The following is a 17359-nucleotide window of genomic DNA, read 5'->3' as shown; positions in this document are numbered from 1 at the left end:
GGGGATAGGGTCGGGGGGCAGCTGCAAGGTGGAATTCTCTTTAGAGGGTTGTACAGACTTGATAGCAGAATAGTTTCTTTCCGCACTATAGGGATTGTACGATTCTTTGATACTAGAATGTTGGGATGTAAATAGTAGAGTTGATGGGGGGGGGGGGGGGGGAAACCAGTAGATATGGTTAACTTGGTACTTTGAGAAGGCCTTCAATAACATCCTGCAAAGCACGTAATACTGGGGATTGTATAACGAAATGGATGAAGGGCAGAGTGGCAGGCAAGAAACAAGGAGTAGGAATAAATGTTTCAGAGATAGTAGGAGCTGCAGATGCTGGAGAATCTGAGATAACAAGGTGTAGAGCTGGAATGACACAGCAGGCCAAGCAGCATCAGAGGAGCAGGAAGGCTGACATTTTGGGCCTAGTCCTTTCTTCAGAAGAAGGGTCTTACGTCCGAAATGTCAGCCTTCCCGCTCCCCTGATGCTGCGTGGCCTGCTGTGTTCATCCAGCGCTACACCTTGTTATCCGAATAGGAATAAATGAGTTATTTACAGAGAGGCAGGCAGCAAGAAGCTGCAGGTATTAGTACTTGGATGATTAGGATCAAGGAACTAAATATAATGTCTCCAAGCCTGCAGATGATACAATTTGGGTGTAAAGGTGAACTGTAAGGGGGATGCAGACATACTTCAGAGTAATTTGAAAATGTTGACTGCATGGGCAAATCCATGGAAGATGAAGTATAATGGGAACAAATGTGAAGTTATCCACTTTGGTACCAAAAGCAGGAAGGCAGATTATCTGGATGGCAAAAGATTAGGAAAGGGAAGGTGCAATGATACTGGATGCCCTTTTACAATAATTGTTGAAAGTAAGCAAGAAGGTGCAGCCGGCAGCAAGGAAGGCAAACATGTCTTGGCTGCCATTGCAAGAGAATTCAAATGCAGGACTACGGCTGGCTTGTCACTGTTAAACAGGACCTAGGTGAGACCACATCTGGAGTAACAAATACAGATTTGCAATGCCTATTTGAAGAAGGATGTTCTGGCTAAGAAAGGAACATAATGGAGGTTTACCAGGTCAATTCCTGGGATGGTTGGCCTATGTATGAACAGAGAGAGACTGGATTGACTGGAGTTTTGAAGGATGAGGGACGGATCTCATAGAAACTTGGCATGACATGATAAACACAGGAAGGATGCTCCCAATGATCAGAAATCGTGGTCTAAGGATATGGGTAGATTATTTAGGATAGAAATGGAGAAATGCCTTCACCCAGCGAGGTTATCCTGTGGAATTCTCTGCCAGAGAAAGTGGGTGAGACCAAACATTGAACGACTTCAAGACAGACAGATACAATTCTCAAGGCTCAACGAATCAAAAGTTATGGAGTGTAAAGTGTAACTCCATACTGAACTGGATGATCTGCCATGATCATATTGAATAGAACAGCAGTCTCAAAAGGCAGAATTGCTTACTCTTATTCTTACTTACTATGTTATAAGTTCTGGGCACCATGTCTAGAGAAGCAATATTGGCCCTGAAAGGAATGCAAATAGATTTACCACAGTGATGCTGGACTCTAAAGGTTAAATATGAGCAGAGATGGATGGAAAAGTGTGCAAAGCTAAGTCCAGCAATTACAGACCCGTCAGTTTCACTGCGATAGTTGGAGTAGGGGGGAAACCTCTTAGTTTGTTACTCAATTCCCTTATGAAATAAAGGCCAACATCCCATTTCCCCTCCTATTACCCACTGGCTTGAATGCTGGCTTTTTGTGATTCATGCACTAGAACCCCAAAATCCCTCTCTCTGACCTTTACAGCATTTCTCAATGTAAGTAATATTCAGCTGTTTTATTCTTTGATTTTCTATAGCACCAGGTTACGCAAGACTGCAACTATCACATTATGGAAGAACTACCTGTGTTATAAATAATTGTGTTCCCATCACTGTTCAGTGTGAAACTCCATTAGTTATAGACTGCCATCCTTAAAATGCATTTCACACCACCCAGCAATCACTACTACTTTATGGTGGCTTTGTTTTCTACTCATCAATCCTCTATCCAGGGCAATATATTACCCAAACACAAAAGCAATTAATACTAGATCAATTTTTAATTTTAAATCTGTTAGATAAGTCACAGATCAGCCATGATCTCACTGATTGGTGAGCATAAATAATTGATTAAAAAAGCTCCTCCTGCTCCTATGTTCAAGAGCAAGTGTATGAAGAGTTAAGGAATCAAGAAGAGACTTTAAAAATGAATTGCCTATCACTGCTCGTGCAAAGGATAAGTGAACGTGTGAAAAAAGTCATTAAAACAGCAAGAATTAAATAACAGTGAAATTGCAGAGAAAGAATGCATCAGAGAATTATAAGACGACACAAAAAAAAACATGAACTAGACATCCAAGTGGAAAAGATGAGATGATGCAATATACAGAATGAAAGTAGCAGAGATTGGTAGAAGAAAACTGGAGCTTTCTAACCTGAAGAATATACAGTTTTGAAAACATACTGCAAGAGTCAATATAAATTAAGATACACCATTCCTGGCCAATAACAGACAAGATCCACCTTCGAGTCATCAACAACAGGCTACAAGATTTATAGAGCACATTACGGTATTTCCTATTACAAGAACACCCTACTGCTCCTATTGTCAGAAAGGTATGTGTTCTCTTTTCTAATTCAGGATTTGTTCGGAAATCAATACTTAAAAACAGTATTTTTACATTTGAGCAAAAGAAAGGTGTGTAAAGGGCTCATCTGTTTGAAGCTTTTGTGTCAGCAGGAAACCTTGTGAAATCATTGCAATGCAATCTTGATTTTCATTACAGGCCTGTAGCTCCCTTCCGTTCACTTCCATATCGGTAATTTTGAGGTGAATAATTAACTTTTAGTATCAGTGATTAACAACATTACAAATGAAATGAAAAAAATTAATGCTGCTCATTTTAAAATTTCCTCCGAAAGCAACAACATATAATAGCTGGCTTTGACCTTTAAAAATGACAGACAGCACGTGAAATACTGCTGTTTTGGGTCTTGCAGTGTAATCTGCAAGGCTGCTAAAATGAAACAGTTCACATGAACAAAGGCTGCAGATTGGGATTTGCAGTTGCAAGATGATTCAATGCAAAATTACATTGCAAAGATTAACACAAAAAAGATTAACACAGTCTTATGTACAATGTTATTTTAATAGCAGTGTTAGCCTATTTAAAATATGAGTTCAATGTCTTGAATACTATGCACATACAGTTCTTGAAACAAACATTCTCAATAGTGTTAAAATATTAATTTAGAATGCTCAAGGCATATCATTTTTGGATACTAAGGGATTCAAGGAATAGGGGAGCAATGTGAAGGCTTAGCTGAAGTAGATGAGCAGACATGATCTTACTGAATGGCAGAGCAAACACAGGACAGCCTACTTTACTTATATCTTAGAAAGCTTCGCAGGTAAAGGAAAAAAAAAATTAAAGAATGCTTCCAGCTCTAAGTATTTCATGACATTTTGCCATTTAAGGTATGTGATAAATTTCAAGTAACACTTATTAAAGAAATCTTTATAGTTTTATACCTTGGAACAAAGTAGGCTTTAGTTCTAACAAATGAGAGTTAGAAATAAGCATTAACTCAGGGGATGGATTTTATTTACTACCCAGAAATGGGGAAGTAAATGGATTGACCTGTAAACAGAGCACCATGCTGTCTTACTCAGCGACAGTAAGAACTGCTGATGCTGGAGTCAGGGATAACACAGTGTGGAGCTGGAGGAACACAGCAGGCCAAGCAACAGAGGAGCAAGGAAAGTTGACATTTCAGGTTGGGCCCTTCTTCAGAAATTGGGAGGGGGACGGGAGCTCAGAGGTAATTAGAGAAAGGAAGGGTGGGGCTGGAGAAGGTAGGTGGGATGACGATACCCGAGTGCAGGCAGGGAGTGGTGGGGATCCGTCAACAGTCTATTGCATCCACTGTTCCCAATGTGGCCTCCTCTACATTGGTGAAACCAAGCAGAGGCTTGGAAACTGTTTCGTAAGACCACCTGTGCTCTGTTCACAAAAAGCGACAACACCTTTTGGTTGCGAACCATTTCAACACTTCCTCCCACTCCCTGGATGACATTTCCATTCTGAACCGCCTCCAGTGTCACAATGATGCCACCTGCAAACTGGAGGAGCAACACCTCATATTCCACCTCAGGATCCTACAGCACAATGGCATAAACGTGGATTTTACCAGTTTCAGAATCTCCCCATCCCAGGCTCATCCTATGCCCAACCCTCCTCCTCATCCCCACCTCCTTGACTTGACACAACCTGTCCATCTTCTCTCCCACTTATCAGCTCCTCCCACCTCACTGACCAATACCCACCACTCTCTACCTGCACTCAACTATCACCATCCCATCTACGATTTCCAGCCCCACCTCTCCTCTCTCTATTTACTCTGAGTTCCCTTTCCCTTCCCCATTTCTGAAGGGTTCCAACCTGAAACGTGAACTTTCCTGTTCCTCCGATGCTGCCTGGCCTGCTGTGTTCCTCCAGCTCCACAGTGAGTTGTCTATACCATGCTGTCTTACGACCGTAAGAAATAGGAACAAGTAGGCCATTCAGCTCTTCAAGCCTGCTCCACGGTTCAGTAGGATCACGGCTGATCCAACATGCCGCATGTCCACATTCTAGAGTTTTCTCCTGTAACCGCTGATTCCCCTACAGATTAAAGGGCCTGGCCCCAAATTAACAGGCAGGAGAGACCTGCACCCAACTGCTGCTCAATGAAGTGAGGTGTTGAATGGAAGAGACCTTTAACACCAATGAAGGGTCTAGGCCCGAAACGTCAGCTTTTGTGCTCCTGAGATGCTGCTTGGCCTGCTATGTTCATCCAGCCTCACATTTTATTATCTTTAACACCAATCAGATTAAATTTTCCAACATCTTCCTCACTCATCCCTTCTTGATTGTCCAAATTGTGCCCCACTCCTAGGTTGCTCTTCCCACCCAGGCCTTCCACAGTATTGACCTTGGCCACCATTCCTGATAGCTCTGCCAATACTGCAAAGTGCCAGACGCAATGATCAGTAGCAATATGACAGGGAATTTCCTCGTGGCCAGCAGTGGAAATTACAATGCACAATAATTAAAGGCATAATGACTGGAATATGGGGTGAACTGGAGGCAGGCCTGTACGTAATATTTATGCTAGAGCGTGGGGAGCTCACCCTCAGCTCATAAACAAATCTGTAAGTGGAAAATTATTTAACTTATCATCTAGCACTACTTGTACTGCTTCCAACATCAAACTTTCAACTTTAAATTGTAAAAAGGAAAGATATTAAATGTTGGAAATCTGTAGTAAAAGCTGAGAAGCGTTCGAAACACAGGCCAGTCAGTACCCTATCAAAACATAAAAAGGTAAGTCAAGACATTCTGTGCATGGCTTTCATCTGTTTTGTGGTGATTTCTACCACACTTGGCTTTGTATTTTGTACTCTCATCTTAACCAGACTTTATTGGAAGTGTCAGAATGAACAACTCTGGTTGGACATATTCTGTAAAGTATCAATATATGACTTCATTTCCAACTGCTTCATTCCATACTCCTACTATCGATGCCCAACACATTCATCATTGCAGTTTTTTGCTTCTAACTATAAAATGAAAGAATTCTTATCAACTGAATGATTCTTGATTGCCAGTTTAAAAATAATATTTCTAGCAATATTTCCAGTATTTTTAAAACAAATAAAGTGCTCAAAAACAGCTCTTCTAGTGCAGTGATAACACTTAAACCAAGAGGCTTAGGTTCAAGTTCTCTCTCTTCTAGAAGTGTGCAATAAAATCTCAAAGGAAAATTGGCTAGAAAATATCTAGAAGTGCTCGAAGAAATTGAAAAGAAACATTTTCCTTCTCCCAATTATTTTCATAAAACTGATCTTTCTCCTACAGCAAACTTCCAAATATAAAATTAAACTCCCCTAAATGTATGAACTCTCATGCTGTAACTACGGGCAAATAAGGTCCACGAGGTAACAGATTTCTGACTCCCTGGTGCGGGGCATATCTAACCGCTTAGCGTCTTAAATATGATTTGTGCTGATGTTACTTAAGCAAGCACTTACTTTGCACCAGAATTACTACCTGTTCCACTGAAGACAGCACTTCGTTGAACATTTTATCCAAGATTACAGTGATGAAGAGCAGAGCCCCAATTTCTGCTTTCAGGTGTAAATTGCGCAGTTACCCAACTCAGAATAAGGAAACTGAGTCAGAAACAAATGGAAATAAGACCCTGTTGAAACATCTCACGCAGTAACAACAAGATGTAAAAGAAACCCGGTTAGCATATGCAGCTAAGATAAAAAGATGGGATGACAAGTAGATCTTCTGTATATGCATTTTTTCCCCCCACTGTGAAGAGGTATATTTTCTTCCCTTAAAATATTCTACCAACATTTATATAAGGCAAGTGATTATGTTTTACATCAAACATCAATATTTTCAGATACATCATTGTTTAAGTTTTGAAGAAATGTTCACAGGGTAATCGTTCAATATTTTAAATAAAAGAAGAAATTCTGGCATTGTTAATAATGCAGTCTGATGTTGTGTTAGTTGGAAGCACCAAATTCTTTGGAAGAAAAAATAACACAATTATAATAGTAAAGACAGTATTCATATGTAACACCACTTGTCACATTTCCCAGTAACAGTACCTATCCTGAAACACTAATATAAGTATGTACTTTCTCTGTATACATCTTATTATCCATTCAGCCTTTTTTCCTCCAAAATAAATTCTTTCATGCCTTGTGGGCATTGTTTAGATTTTTCAACTGATTGTGTTTATGCAATTATCTGTGTTCTTGGTAGCTGAGAAAGTATACTCTGCTCCATCTGTTCAAGGTCAGATTTTACTACTACATCACATTCACTTCGTCTTTCCACTTAGTTCTCTCTAAACTTCTCAATTCCAACAACTGATCGAACGCTGTCTTCATGTCATTCTTGCCCCAGATTGGGAATTATCCATTCAGACAATAATTTGACCAAGACACTATGGCAGTTTGTAGCTACACTGGAATAGCCTGGCTAAAGATATGGCTAGTTCAGGAGGACAGCTGTTAAGTCCAGTTCTGGGCGCCCTATTATAGGAAAGATGTGGATGCTTTGGAGAGGGTTCAGAGGAGGTTTACCAGGATGCTGCCTGGACTGGAGGGCTTATCTTATGAAGAGAGGTTGACTGAGCTCGGTCTCTTTTCATTGGAGAAAAGGAGGAGGAGAGGGGACCTAATTGAGGTATACAAGATAATGAGAGGCATAGATAGAGTCGATAGCCAGAGACTATTTCCCAGGGCAGAAATGGCTAGCACGAGGGGTCATAGTTTTAAGCTGGTTGGTGGAAAGTATAGAGGGGATGTCAGAGGCAGGTTCTTTACGCAGAGAGTTGTGAGAGCATGGAATGCGTTGCCAGCAGCAGTTGTGGAAGCAAGGTCATTGGGGTCATTTAAGAGACTGCTGGACATGCATATGGTCACAGAAATTTGAGGGTGCATCCATGAGGATCAATGGTCGGCACAACATTGTGGGCTGAAGGGCCTGTTCTGTGCTGTACTGTTCTATGTTCTATGTTCTAAGTTGGATTGTTATTGGGATGAGAGATAGCAAGAACTGCAAATGCTGGAGTCAGAGATAACAAAGCATGGAGCTGGAGGAACACAGCAGGCCAGGCAGCATCAGAGAAGCAGGAAAATTTGCACTGTGTTGTCACTGGAATAATGTAGCCTTTACTGTGCCCAGCATATTCAACCATTTCTTGACAACAAATGCAGTAAATTCAATTGAATCGAGACAGCCATCTGTAGTGGTGAAGATTCAGGAAGACGTCAAGAAAGATCATTCAAGAAGCACATCTGGCGAAATTAAAATTGTTAGGAATGCTTGATGATAGTGTTTTGCACCGGAGGTTAGGCCTCACTATCCTTGAAAATGGGAACATCCATGAATTTGCATCCTTGTATTAGTTGTTTAATTCTCCAGCTTTGTCCATGATTGCAGTAGGACTTTGAATTTGTCAATTCATAGCAGTATTGTTTTGGATGTCAAAACCATACTGCTGCTTCTGTTTACCATGCATATAACTTTCAGGTACGTGCCTTTCATGTTCTTCTATATTAATTATTGAACTGGGGTTGCTCATCTGGCTTCTAGTGATGGAGGAGTAAGAGATATGCTAAGTTACAAAGCTTTTGCATAAAATGAATAATATCCAGTACGTTTCCTTCTTTTTATAGGTTCATATTTCTGATCTGAAGACCACCTCTGGAACATCCATTTCTAAAAATGGCAGGCAATAACTTTAGTCAAACTTGGTTTGTGATCAACGATGCCACATCTATAAATCAAGACACTGAATTTCAAGTCCAGCAGATGCAGCTGTTTAATGATAGCTGGAAGATTGCTTTCTTTCTTATTTTGCTGCTGTTTGTTCTCACTGTAATTAGCCTGGTTTTATTAGCATTTCTCCATGAACTGCTTCTTTGCTGCTTTTGTACAAAGAGCAAAAGTTTAGAAAGTCTGGAAAATGAACCCCAAGCTGCAAGAATTGTGATGAGTACTATGAAAAGACAAAGTTGAAATGGTATAGAAAATGATTTATCATGATATACAAATCAAAATAAAATAAATCATGTCAGATGGAAATTTATTGCCATTTGATATCAAAACGAACGAGAAAGAATTTGGTGAAATAGTCAGCATAGTATACAAGATCAGAGTCTTACTAAAAAAAAGTTAATGGAGTTAAATTAATCTTCAAATACAAAAGGTGACTTAAAGAAATAAGTGTTTTATCAATCCGATTCCAGAGTCCCTCAAATTAAAATGAGCACTCTGAAGTTTCTGTACAACAGTGATATGGATCCATTAGATTCAGTTAATAACGTGGAAACCGTTCAGAGAACAACAAAGGACAATGGCGCAAATCTTCAGATCTGGGTCACAATCCCTATTTTCAACGCAGATCAGTGAAAAAAATTGTCCACTTTGGAGGAGCTTTCCTAAGTGAAGCACTGAGCCAGGGTCTTCCCAGCCAAACCAGTACAGTTCAGTTCAGGAATTCACTCATTGAATCTGAAACCACATCCTCTTGCACAGCAGTAACCACCATACTCCACATTTAAAAGGCCTAAAGTCAGCTTGACTTACACTTACCACCTCTTAGTAGTTAAGGTAGTGAAGGGGCCTAGGATGCGAGGTACACAAGAAGAGTATAGCAGGCAAATAAGTACAGTACCTGGCAGGTAAGGGGCCTCAGGACAGATTAGAGACTGTTGAAGAGCTAAAATAGATCTGGTTAAGGAAGTTCATGAGGATCTGGGGTGGGGAGAGTGAGAGTATGAGGTGGAGGGTCAGGTATACATGAGGACAAGGTAGAGTCAAGGCATTGGTGAAATTTATGGTTAGTCAGGTGTTATAACTGTTTTTTAATCTCTCTAACTTTTCCTTATTAATTACTCAATTAAGTGAGGTGGGACCTTCCAAAGTGTCAGACTCTAAACTCAGCTGTATTTTTCCAGAGGGTTCCAGGCACTCAATAATTGGCCATCAGAAGTTTCAATTTCATACTTGGTTTGGTCTACTTGTAACTTCATACCCAGAGAACAACGTGTTTGACGATTAACTGCCCTCAGAAGTGACTTCACAGATTCAAAGGAATTTAGAGACGGGAATCAAGTTCCAGCCCTGCTAGTTAACTTCATTCATGGAACTGAGTGTAACAACAAAAGATAACTAAGCAGCAGAGAACTTTGAATTGGACAATCATTTCTAATTGGAAAATATTCAAACAGTAAAGATTCAGTTCAGTTACAGGATCTGGATAAATATCTGGATCTGTACCTGCTTTGATTTGTCAGGGCATACAAATTCAGTGAGTTGATATAGAGCTTAAGCTCAACTTCCTGGGTATGTCTAGGAAAGGCAAAGCAATCAATTTATTTCTCGGCTCTGAAGACTCTTCTTGGTGTTGCACTGATCATGCCTGTTTGCAATCGGAATTAAAGTAAATTATCACTGAAAAGAAGCTACAATTGTACAAAGATTGCTTGCCATGGCAACGATTCAGTTGGATCTATTGAGGTAGTTTCAGGCTGAAACAAATAACACAACTTAGAATATTTAACAGGAGTTATAAAACAATTGACAAAAGCTACATAAAGGAAACATTTGAACATAACTTGGTAAGGAAGGTAAATTTTACAGAACACTTGAAAAGACAGCATAAATGTAGAGAATTAGGGGTGTTTAATAGGTAATTCCTAATCTAAGGACTTGGCAGCTGAAGGCATGTCAGTCAAAAGTGGAAGAATTAAAATACTGGGTTTGTCTAAGACCTAGAGTTTGGATGCTACAGAGACACAGTCAAAGGAGAAGCTCTACAGGAATTATGTGAATAAGCAAAAACAGACAGCTGAATGGGACTTGTTGCAAGTTAGGACTAGGCAGCAGAGTTTTGCATTACATCAAGTTTATTGATTGTGGAAGGTAGGAAGCCAGTCAGAAGCATGTTAGAATAGTCAGGGATAGGAATAACTAAAACATATTTGAAGTTTTCAGCAGCAAATAAGTTGAAGCAGAGGGAAAGCTAGTGATGTTATGGAAGTAGATAAATTTGGTAGGCATAGATATGTAGTTAAAAGCTCATCAAGGTCAAAAAGATGCTAACATAATGAATGTATTTATTCAATTTCAGATAGGGAAAGGGAATTCAGTTGACTCATGGCTACGATAATCTTCAAATCCATTCCCCTACCTTTTCCCCATAACCCTAGATTCCCTTATTGATTTTAAAAGTTTCTCATCCTTGCATATAATTAACAACCCAGTCTCGACAGCCTTCTATGGTGAAAAACTTCACAGATTTGCTAACATCTGAGAGAAGAAATTTCTCCTCATCTCTGTCCTAACTAGATGATCCCCTAGTCTGTGAATATGCTTCCTGGTCCTAGATTCTGTGCTGCATAATCACTAATGATTCTATAACTCTTACAGTGAACATCATGAATTAGGAAAGGGAGGGTAGAAAAAAAGAGAGTGCACTTAGTCCAGGTTTAAACGAGTTAGGATATGTATGGATAAGGAATGATAAGAAAGAAAGAGTCACAGATACCAAATGTTAAAGGAAGCTGTAGCAACCAGGAAACCATAGTTTTCCTGGAGTCATCACAAAACCTGAAAAGGTTTTATAACAAGTACACAAGATTCCCCAATTTAACTGATCTTCAGATCCATGTTGATAGAAATTATGGACCAGGTTTTGGTACTGAATAATTATGATTTATTACAAGTAATTAGACTCTAGCTACAGGAAAACAATTAAAAGCTCAAGCATATTATACAAATTAAATTTTAATTCCATTCTAAACTCTCCTTTGCACACAGACAAACAGACATGGAAAGAAAAGGTCTGAATAATAATCACTAGACTTGAAACATTTCCTCTGGTTTCTTCCCACTAATGCTGCCAGACCTGTGAGTTTTGACAGCAATTTCTGTTTTTGTTTCAGATCTACAGCATCCACAACCTTTTGTTCTATTGTGGGAAAAAGTAAACTATGGGCAGAGGAAAGCTGGAAAAAAGTTCAGTTCTATTCACAGGTTGCAGAGATGATCTTTATGACTCTCATGCTGGTCAGAACATTGATTTATAGCCGTCTTTCTCCAGATGCTTCCTCTGGTTTTGCAAGAGACGCAAGGTGGCTGGTTCATTCATCAAAAGTCTCTGACTGATCAGTAAAAGTAACTGCTTACAACAACTGGAGGAAAGACAAGCCGATTTTATTCAGATTTAAAATTGGTTTTGACTGCAGAGAACAGTCAGGCAACTCTTGTACTGGTGGAGATCAAAATACTTCTCTATTTGTTTCCAACTCCAAGATGTTCAGTTACCTGACAAACAATGCTTGATGGGAACAGTTCTCTATTATCTGAGTTTTCTGTAAAATCAAAAATGTCTGCCCTCTTCCACCTTAGTTAGGATGTGAGTCATTGGGTCCAGGTATTAGTTGCTAGTTTGTCCCTTAATCCAGTAGTATATGGAATGATATAGTATTGATTTCTTTTAAAAAGGCCCTCAATCTGTTTGGCCCTTGGTTCCTTGATGTTTCTGGAATGTGTTTTTGATATAATTTTATTTATGTTTTCTATTCCCCACTATAACTTCACCTCTGCCTCTTCTGGGCTAACACTTGCTTTCATTAATATCTTACTATTAAAAAAAACTCTTACAGTCCGTTTTAGTGTCTCTTGCTAATCCATTGTTATATATTCTTTTCTGATCAATTTCTCCTTTTCTGAATTCTAAATTCTTCCCAATCAATAGGCATCCTCCTCTTTCTGGCAAAATCAACACAGTCTTTCCTTGATCTAATATAATCTTCAGCTCGTCCACTGGACACTTTTTTTATCAGTCCTTATCCGTACATAAATCATTTCTTCTGCGGGGATTTTAAACCATAAATAATGTATATTTGTTGCAAATAATATATTCATTTTTTAAACACTTGCCATTGCTTGTCCATTGTTACACGCTTTCATATAGCTTCTGAATCTACTTGGCCCAAATCGACCCTCCACCCTGTGCAGTTTGCTTTTTTTTTGCGCAAGATCTTAACTTGGATTTAAATACATTATTTTCAAACATGACATACAATTATAGTCACTCTATCCTGTGTTTCTTTATTGGAACGTTATTAAATAGCACTTTCACGTTGAATAGAGCCAGATACAACATTGGCAGCTAATAAAATGTGAGGCTGGATGAACACAGCAGGCCAAGCAGCATCTCAGGAGCACAAAAGCTGACGTTTTGGGCCTAGACCCTACATCAGAGAGGGGGATGGGGAGAGGGAACTGGAATAAATAGGGAGAGAGGGGGAGGCGGACCGAAGATGGAGAGTAAAGAAAATAGGTGGAGAGAGTATAGGTGGGGACGTAGGGAGGGGATAGGTCAGTCCAGGGAAGACGGACAGGTCAAGGAGGTGGGATGAGGTTAGTAGGTGGCTGGGGGTGCGGCTTGGGGTGGGAGGAAGGGATGGGTGAGAGGAAGAGCCGGTTAGGGAGGCAGAGACAGGTTGGACTGGTTTTGGGATGCAGTGGGTGGGGGGGAAGAGCTGGGCTGGTTGTGTGGTGCAGTGGGGGGAGGGGAAGAACTAGGCTGGTTTAGGGATGCAGTAGGGGAAGGGGAGATTTTGAAACTGGTGAAGTCCACATTGATACCATATGGCTGCAGGGTTCCCAGGCGGAATATGAGTTGCAGTTCCTGCAACCTTCGGGTGGCATCATTGTGGCACTGCAGGAGGCCCATGATGGACATGTCATCTAAAGAATGGGAGGGGGAGTGGAAATGGTTGCAACTGGGAGGTGCAGTTGTTTGTTGCGAACTGAGTGGAGGTGTTTTGCAAAGTGGTCCCCAAGCCTCCGCTTGGTTTCCCCAATGTAGAGGAAGCCGCACCGGGTACAGTGGATGCAGTATACCACATTGGCAGATGTGCAGGTGAACCTCTGATTAATGTGGAATGTCATCTTGGGGCCTGGGATAGGGGTGAGGGAGGAGGTGTGGGGACAAGTGTAGCATTTCCTGCGGTTGCAGGGGAAGGTGCCGGGTGTGGTGGGGTTGGAGGGCAGTGTGGAGCGAACAAGGGAGTCACGGAGAGAGTGGTCTCTCCGGAAAGCAGACAGGGGAGGGGATGGAAAAATGTCTTGGGTGGTGGGGTCGGATTGTAAATGGCGGAAGTGTCGGAGGATGATGCGTTGTATCCGGAGGTTGGTAGGGTGGTGTGTGAGGACGAGGGGGATCCTCTTAGGGCGGTTGTGGCGGGGGCGGGGTGTGAGGGATGTGTTGCGGGAAATACGGGAGACGCGGTCAAGGGTGTTCTCGATCACTGTGGGGGGAAAGTTGCGGTCCTTAAAGAACTTGGACATCTGGGATGTGCGGGAGTGGAATGTCTTATCGTGGGAGCAGATGCGGCGGAGGCGGAGGAATTGGGAATAGGGGATGGAATTTTTGCAGGAGGGTGGGTGGGAGGAGGTGTATTCTAGGTAGCTGTGGGACTCGGTGGGCTTGAAATGGACATCAGTTACAAGCTGGTTGCCTGAGATGGAGACTGAGAGGTCCAGGAAGGTGAGGGATGTGCTGGAGATGGCCCAGGTGAACTGAAGGTTGGGGTGGAAGGTGTTGGTGAAGTGGATGAACTGTTCGAGCTCCTCTGGGGAGCAAGAGGCAGCGCCGATACAGTCATCAATGTACCGGAGGAAGAGGTGGGGTTTGGGGCCTGTGTCGGTGCGGAAGAGGGACTGTTCCACGTAACCTACAAAGAGGCAGGCATAGCTGGGGCCCATGGCCACCCCCTGAGTCTGTAGGAAGTGGGAGGAGTCAAAAGAGAAGTTGTTGAGTGTGAGGACGAGTTCAGCTAGGCGGATGAGAGTGTCGGTGGAGGGGGACTGGTCGGGCCTGCGGGACAGGAAGAAGCGGAGTGCCTTGAGGCCATCTCCATGCGGAATGCAGGTGTACAGGGACTGGACGTCCATGGTGAATATGAGGTGTTGGGGGCCAGGGAATTGGAAGTCCTGGAGGAGGTGGAGGGCGTGGGTGGTGTCACGGACGTAGGTGGGGAGTTCCTGGAACAAAGGGGAGAAAATGGAGTCCAGATAGGTGGAGATGAGTTCGGTGGGGCAGGAGCAGGCTGAGACGATGGGTCGACCAGGGCAGGCCCACTTCCTACAGACTAAGGGGGTGGCCATGGGCACCCGCATGGGCCCCAGCTATGCCTGCCTCTTTGTAGGTTACGTGGAACAGTCCCTCTTCCGCACCTACACAGGCCCCAAACCCCACCTCTTCCTCCGGTACATTGATGACTGTATCGGCGCCGCCTCTTGCTCCCCAGAGGAGCTCGAACAGTTCATCCACTTCACCAACACCTTCCACCCCAACCTTCAGTTCACCTGGGCCATCTCCAGCACATCCCTCACCTTCCTGGACCTCTCAGTCTCCATCTCAGGCAACCAGCTTGTAACTGATGTCCATTTCAAGCCCACCGACTCCCACAGCTACCTAGAATACACCTCCTCCCAACCACCCTCCTGCAAAAATTCCATCCCCTATTCCCAATTCTTCCGCCTCCGCCGCATCTGCTCCCACGATAAGACATTCCACTCCCGCACATCCCAGATGTCCAAGTTCTTTAAGAACCGCAACTTTCCCCCCACAGTGATCGAGAACGCCCTTGACCGCGTCTCCCGTATTTCCCGCAACACATCCCTCACACCCCGCCCCCGCCACAACCGCCCTAAGAGGATGCCCTTCATCCTCACACACCACCCTACCAACCTCCGGATACAACGCATCATCCTCCGACACTTCCGCCATTTACAATCCGACCCCACCACCCAAGACATTTTTCCATCCCCTCCCCTGTCTGCTTTCCGGAGAGACCACTCTCTCCGTGACTCCCCTGTTTGCTCCACACTGCCCTCCAACCCCACCACACCCGGCACCTTCCCCTGCAACCGCAGGAAATGCTACACTTGTCCCCACACCTCCTCCCACACCCCTATCCCAGGCCCCAAGATGACATTCCACATTAAGCAGAGGTTCACCTGCACATCTGCCAATGTGGTATACTGCATCCACTGTACCCGGTGCGGCTTCCTCTACATTGGGGAAACCAAGCGGAGGCTTGGGGACCACTTTGCAGAACACCTCCGCTCAGTTCGCAACAAACAACTGCACCTCCCAGTCGCAAACCATTTCCACTTCCCCTCCCATTCTCTAGATGACATGTCCATCATGGGCCTCCTGCACTGCCACAATGATGCCGCCCGAAGGTTGCAGGAACTGCAACTCATATTCCGCCTGGGAACCCTGCAGCCATATGGTATCAATGTGGACTTCACCAGTTTCAAAATCTCCCCTTCCCCTACTGCATCCCTAAACCAGCCCAGTTCGTCCCCTCCCCCCACTGCACCACACAACCAGCCCAGCTCTTCCCCCCCACCCACTGCATCCCAAAACCAGTCCAACCTGTCTCTGCCTCCCTAACCGGCTCTTCCTCTCACCCATCCCTTCCTCCCACCCCACGCCGCACCCCCAGCTACCTACTAACCTCATCCCACCTCCTTGACCTGTCCGTCTTCCCTGGACTGACCTATCCCCTCCCTACGTCCCCACCTATACTCTCTCCACCTATCTTCTTTACTCTCCATCTTCGGTCCGCCTCCCCCTCTCTCCCTATTTATTCCAGTTCCCTCTCCCCATCCCCCTCTCTGATGTAGGGTCTAGGCCCGAAACGTCAGCTTTTGTGCTCCTGAGATGCTGCTTGGCCTGCTGTGTTCATCCAGCCTCACATTTTATTGTCTTGGAATTCTCCAGCATCTGCAGTTCCCATTATCTCTGACAACATTGGCAGCTTCCTGGTTTGTTCCTCATCACTGTGATCTAGTAACTTATAGTCCTTTCATGAACTCATTTTTCACATGGTTAGTAGGAAAATAATCAATTTTACACATCTATATGAAGATGAAAATCTTCAATGATTACTACATTACCCTCATTACGTAAGCCTTTAACTCCCTGATTTATAACAATACTTAACTTAGGGGCCCCATAGAAACTCGTACCAATATTTTCTATCCTCAATCAAGAGTAGAGATATTGGTCTTCCCAATGACTTTCACATCACATTTAATAAGAAAATTTTTGTTGAAAATGGATGAGGTTTTAGAAGGGTTTGTTTCTGTACAGACAATAAAAGTAATTCAGGTAGCGTGTCCAACTTTGGAGCTCGGGTTTTAGAAACAATATCAAGGCTTGAATAACTGTGCAAAGATATTTTCAAGAATGATATCAAGAATGAGGAAATTGATTCAGCTCATGTAGAATCTGCAAGAGAATAACGGAGGTGCTCAGCATTCAGCGGCTTAAACAGTTTGGAGGAAAGGGTTTCCCACTATCACAAAGGTTGGTAACTAAAAAGGGACAGATTTATTATAATTGAAGGATGAGATTTTTTAAAACTTGACATATTAAGATGATGTGAAAATGTGGTAAAAACAAAGGCAAAGGCAATCAATAACTTCAAAACAGAATTGGATAAATGCTTAAAAATAAAATAAAATTGGAGGATCATGAAGATACTCAGCAAGATTTTATATTTGGTTCAGGTCACTTGCATAATACTTTGCTACCTGTTTTAAGCTGCTTTAATCCAGGCCATTTTATACAATGTAGACTTGAAATAAAGCAAAGCAAAGCAAAGCCATCGCAATGGATAACCCTGGAGTGGGCTAGATCTA

The 17359-nt window shown here is 42.7% G+C and overlaps 2 protein-coding genes across 2 annotated transcripts in view; one reads left to right on the top strand and one right to left on the bottom strand.

Moving 5' to 3' along the window:
- gtf2e2 (general transcription factor IIE, polypeptide 2, beta) overlaps positions 1-17359 on the bottom strand; it is an 82000-nt gene that overhangs the window by 29698 nt on the left and 34943 nt on the right. The gene's annotated exons all lie outside the window — the stretch shown is intronic.
- Positions 2238-8771, top strand: smim18 (small integral membrane protein 18). Its single transcript, XM_048538417.2, has 2 exons — positions 2238-2672; positions 8302-8771. The coding sequence occupies exon 2, from the start codon at positions 8351-8353 to the stop codon at positions 8642-8644; it is 294 nt and encodes a 97-aa protein (XP_048394374.1). The 5' UTR covers positions 2238-2672; positions 8302-8350; the 3' UTR covers positions 8645-8771.

Source organism: Stegostoma tigrinum, chromosome 1 (genome assembly GCF_030684315.1).
Source record: "Stegostoma tigrinum isolate sSteTig4 chromosome 1, sSteTig4.hap1, whole genome shotgun sequence".
NCBI lineage: Eukaryota > Metazoa > Chordata > Chondrichthyes > Orectolobiformes > Stegostomatidae > Stegostoma > Stegostoma tigrinum.
This window is presented reverse-complemented; position numbering and strand designations above follow the sequence as displayed.

Excerpts from the sequence above, each read along its gene's own strand:
- smim18 (XM_048538417.2), top strand. The coding sequence starts at position 8,351 with ATGGCAGGCAATAACTTTAGTCAAACTTGGTTTGTGATCAACGATGCC.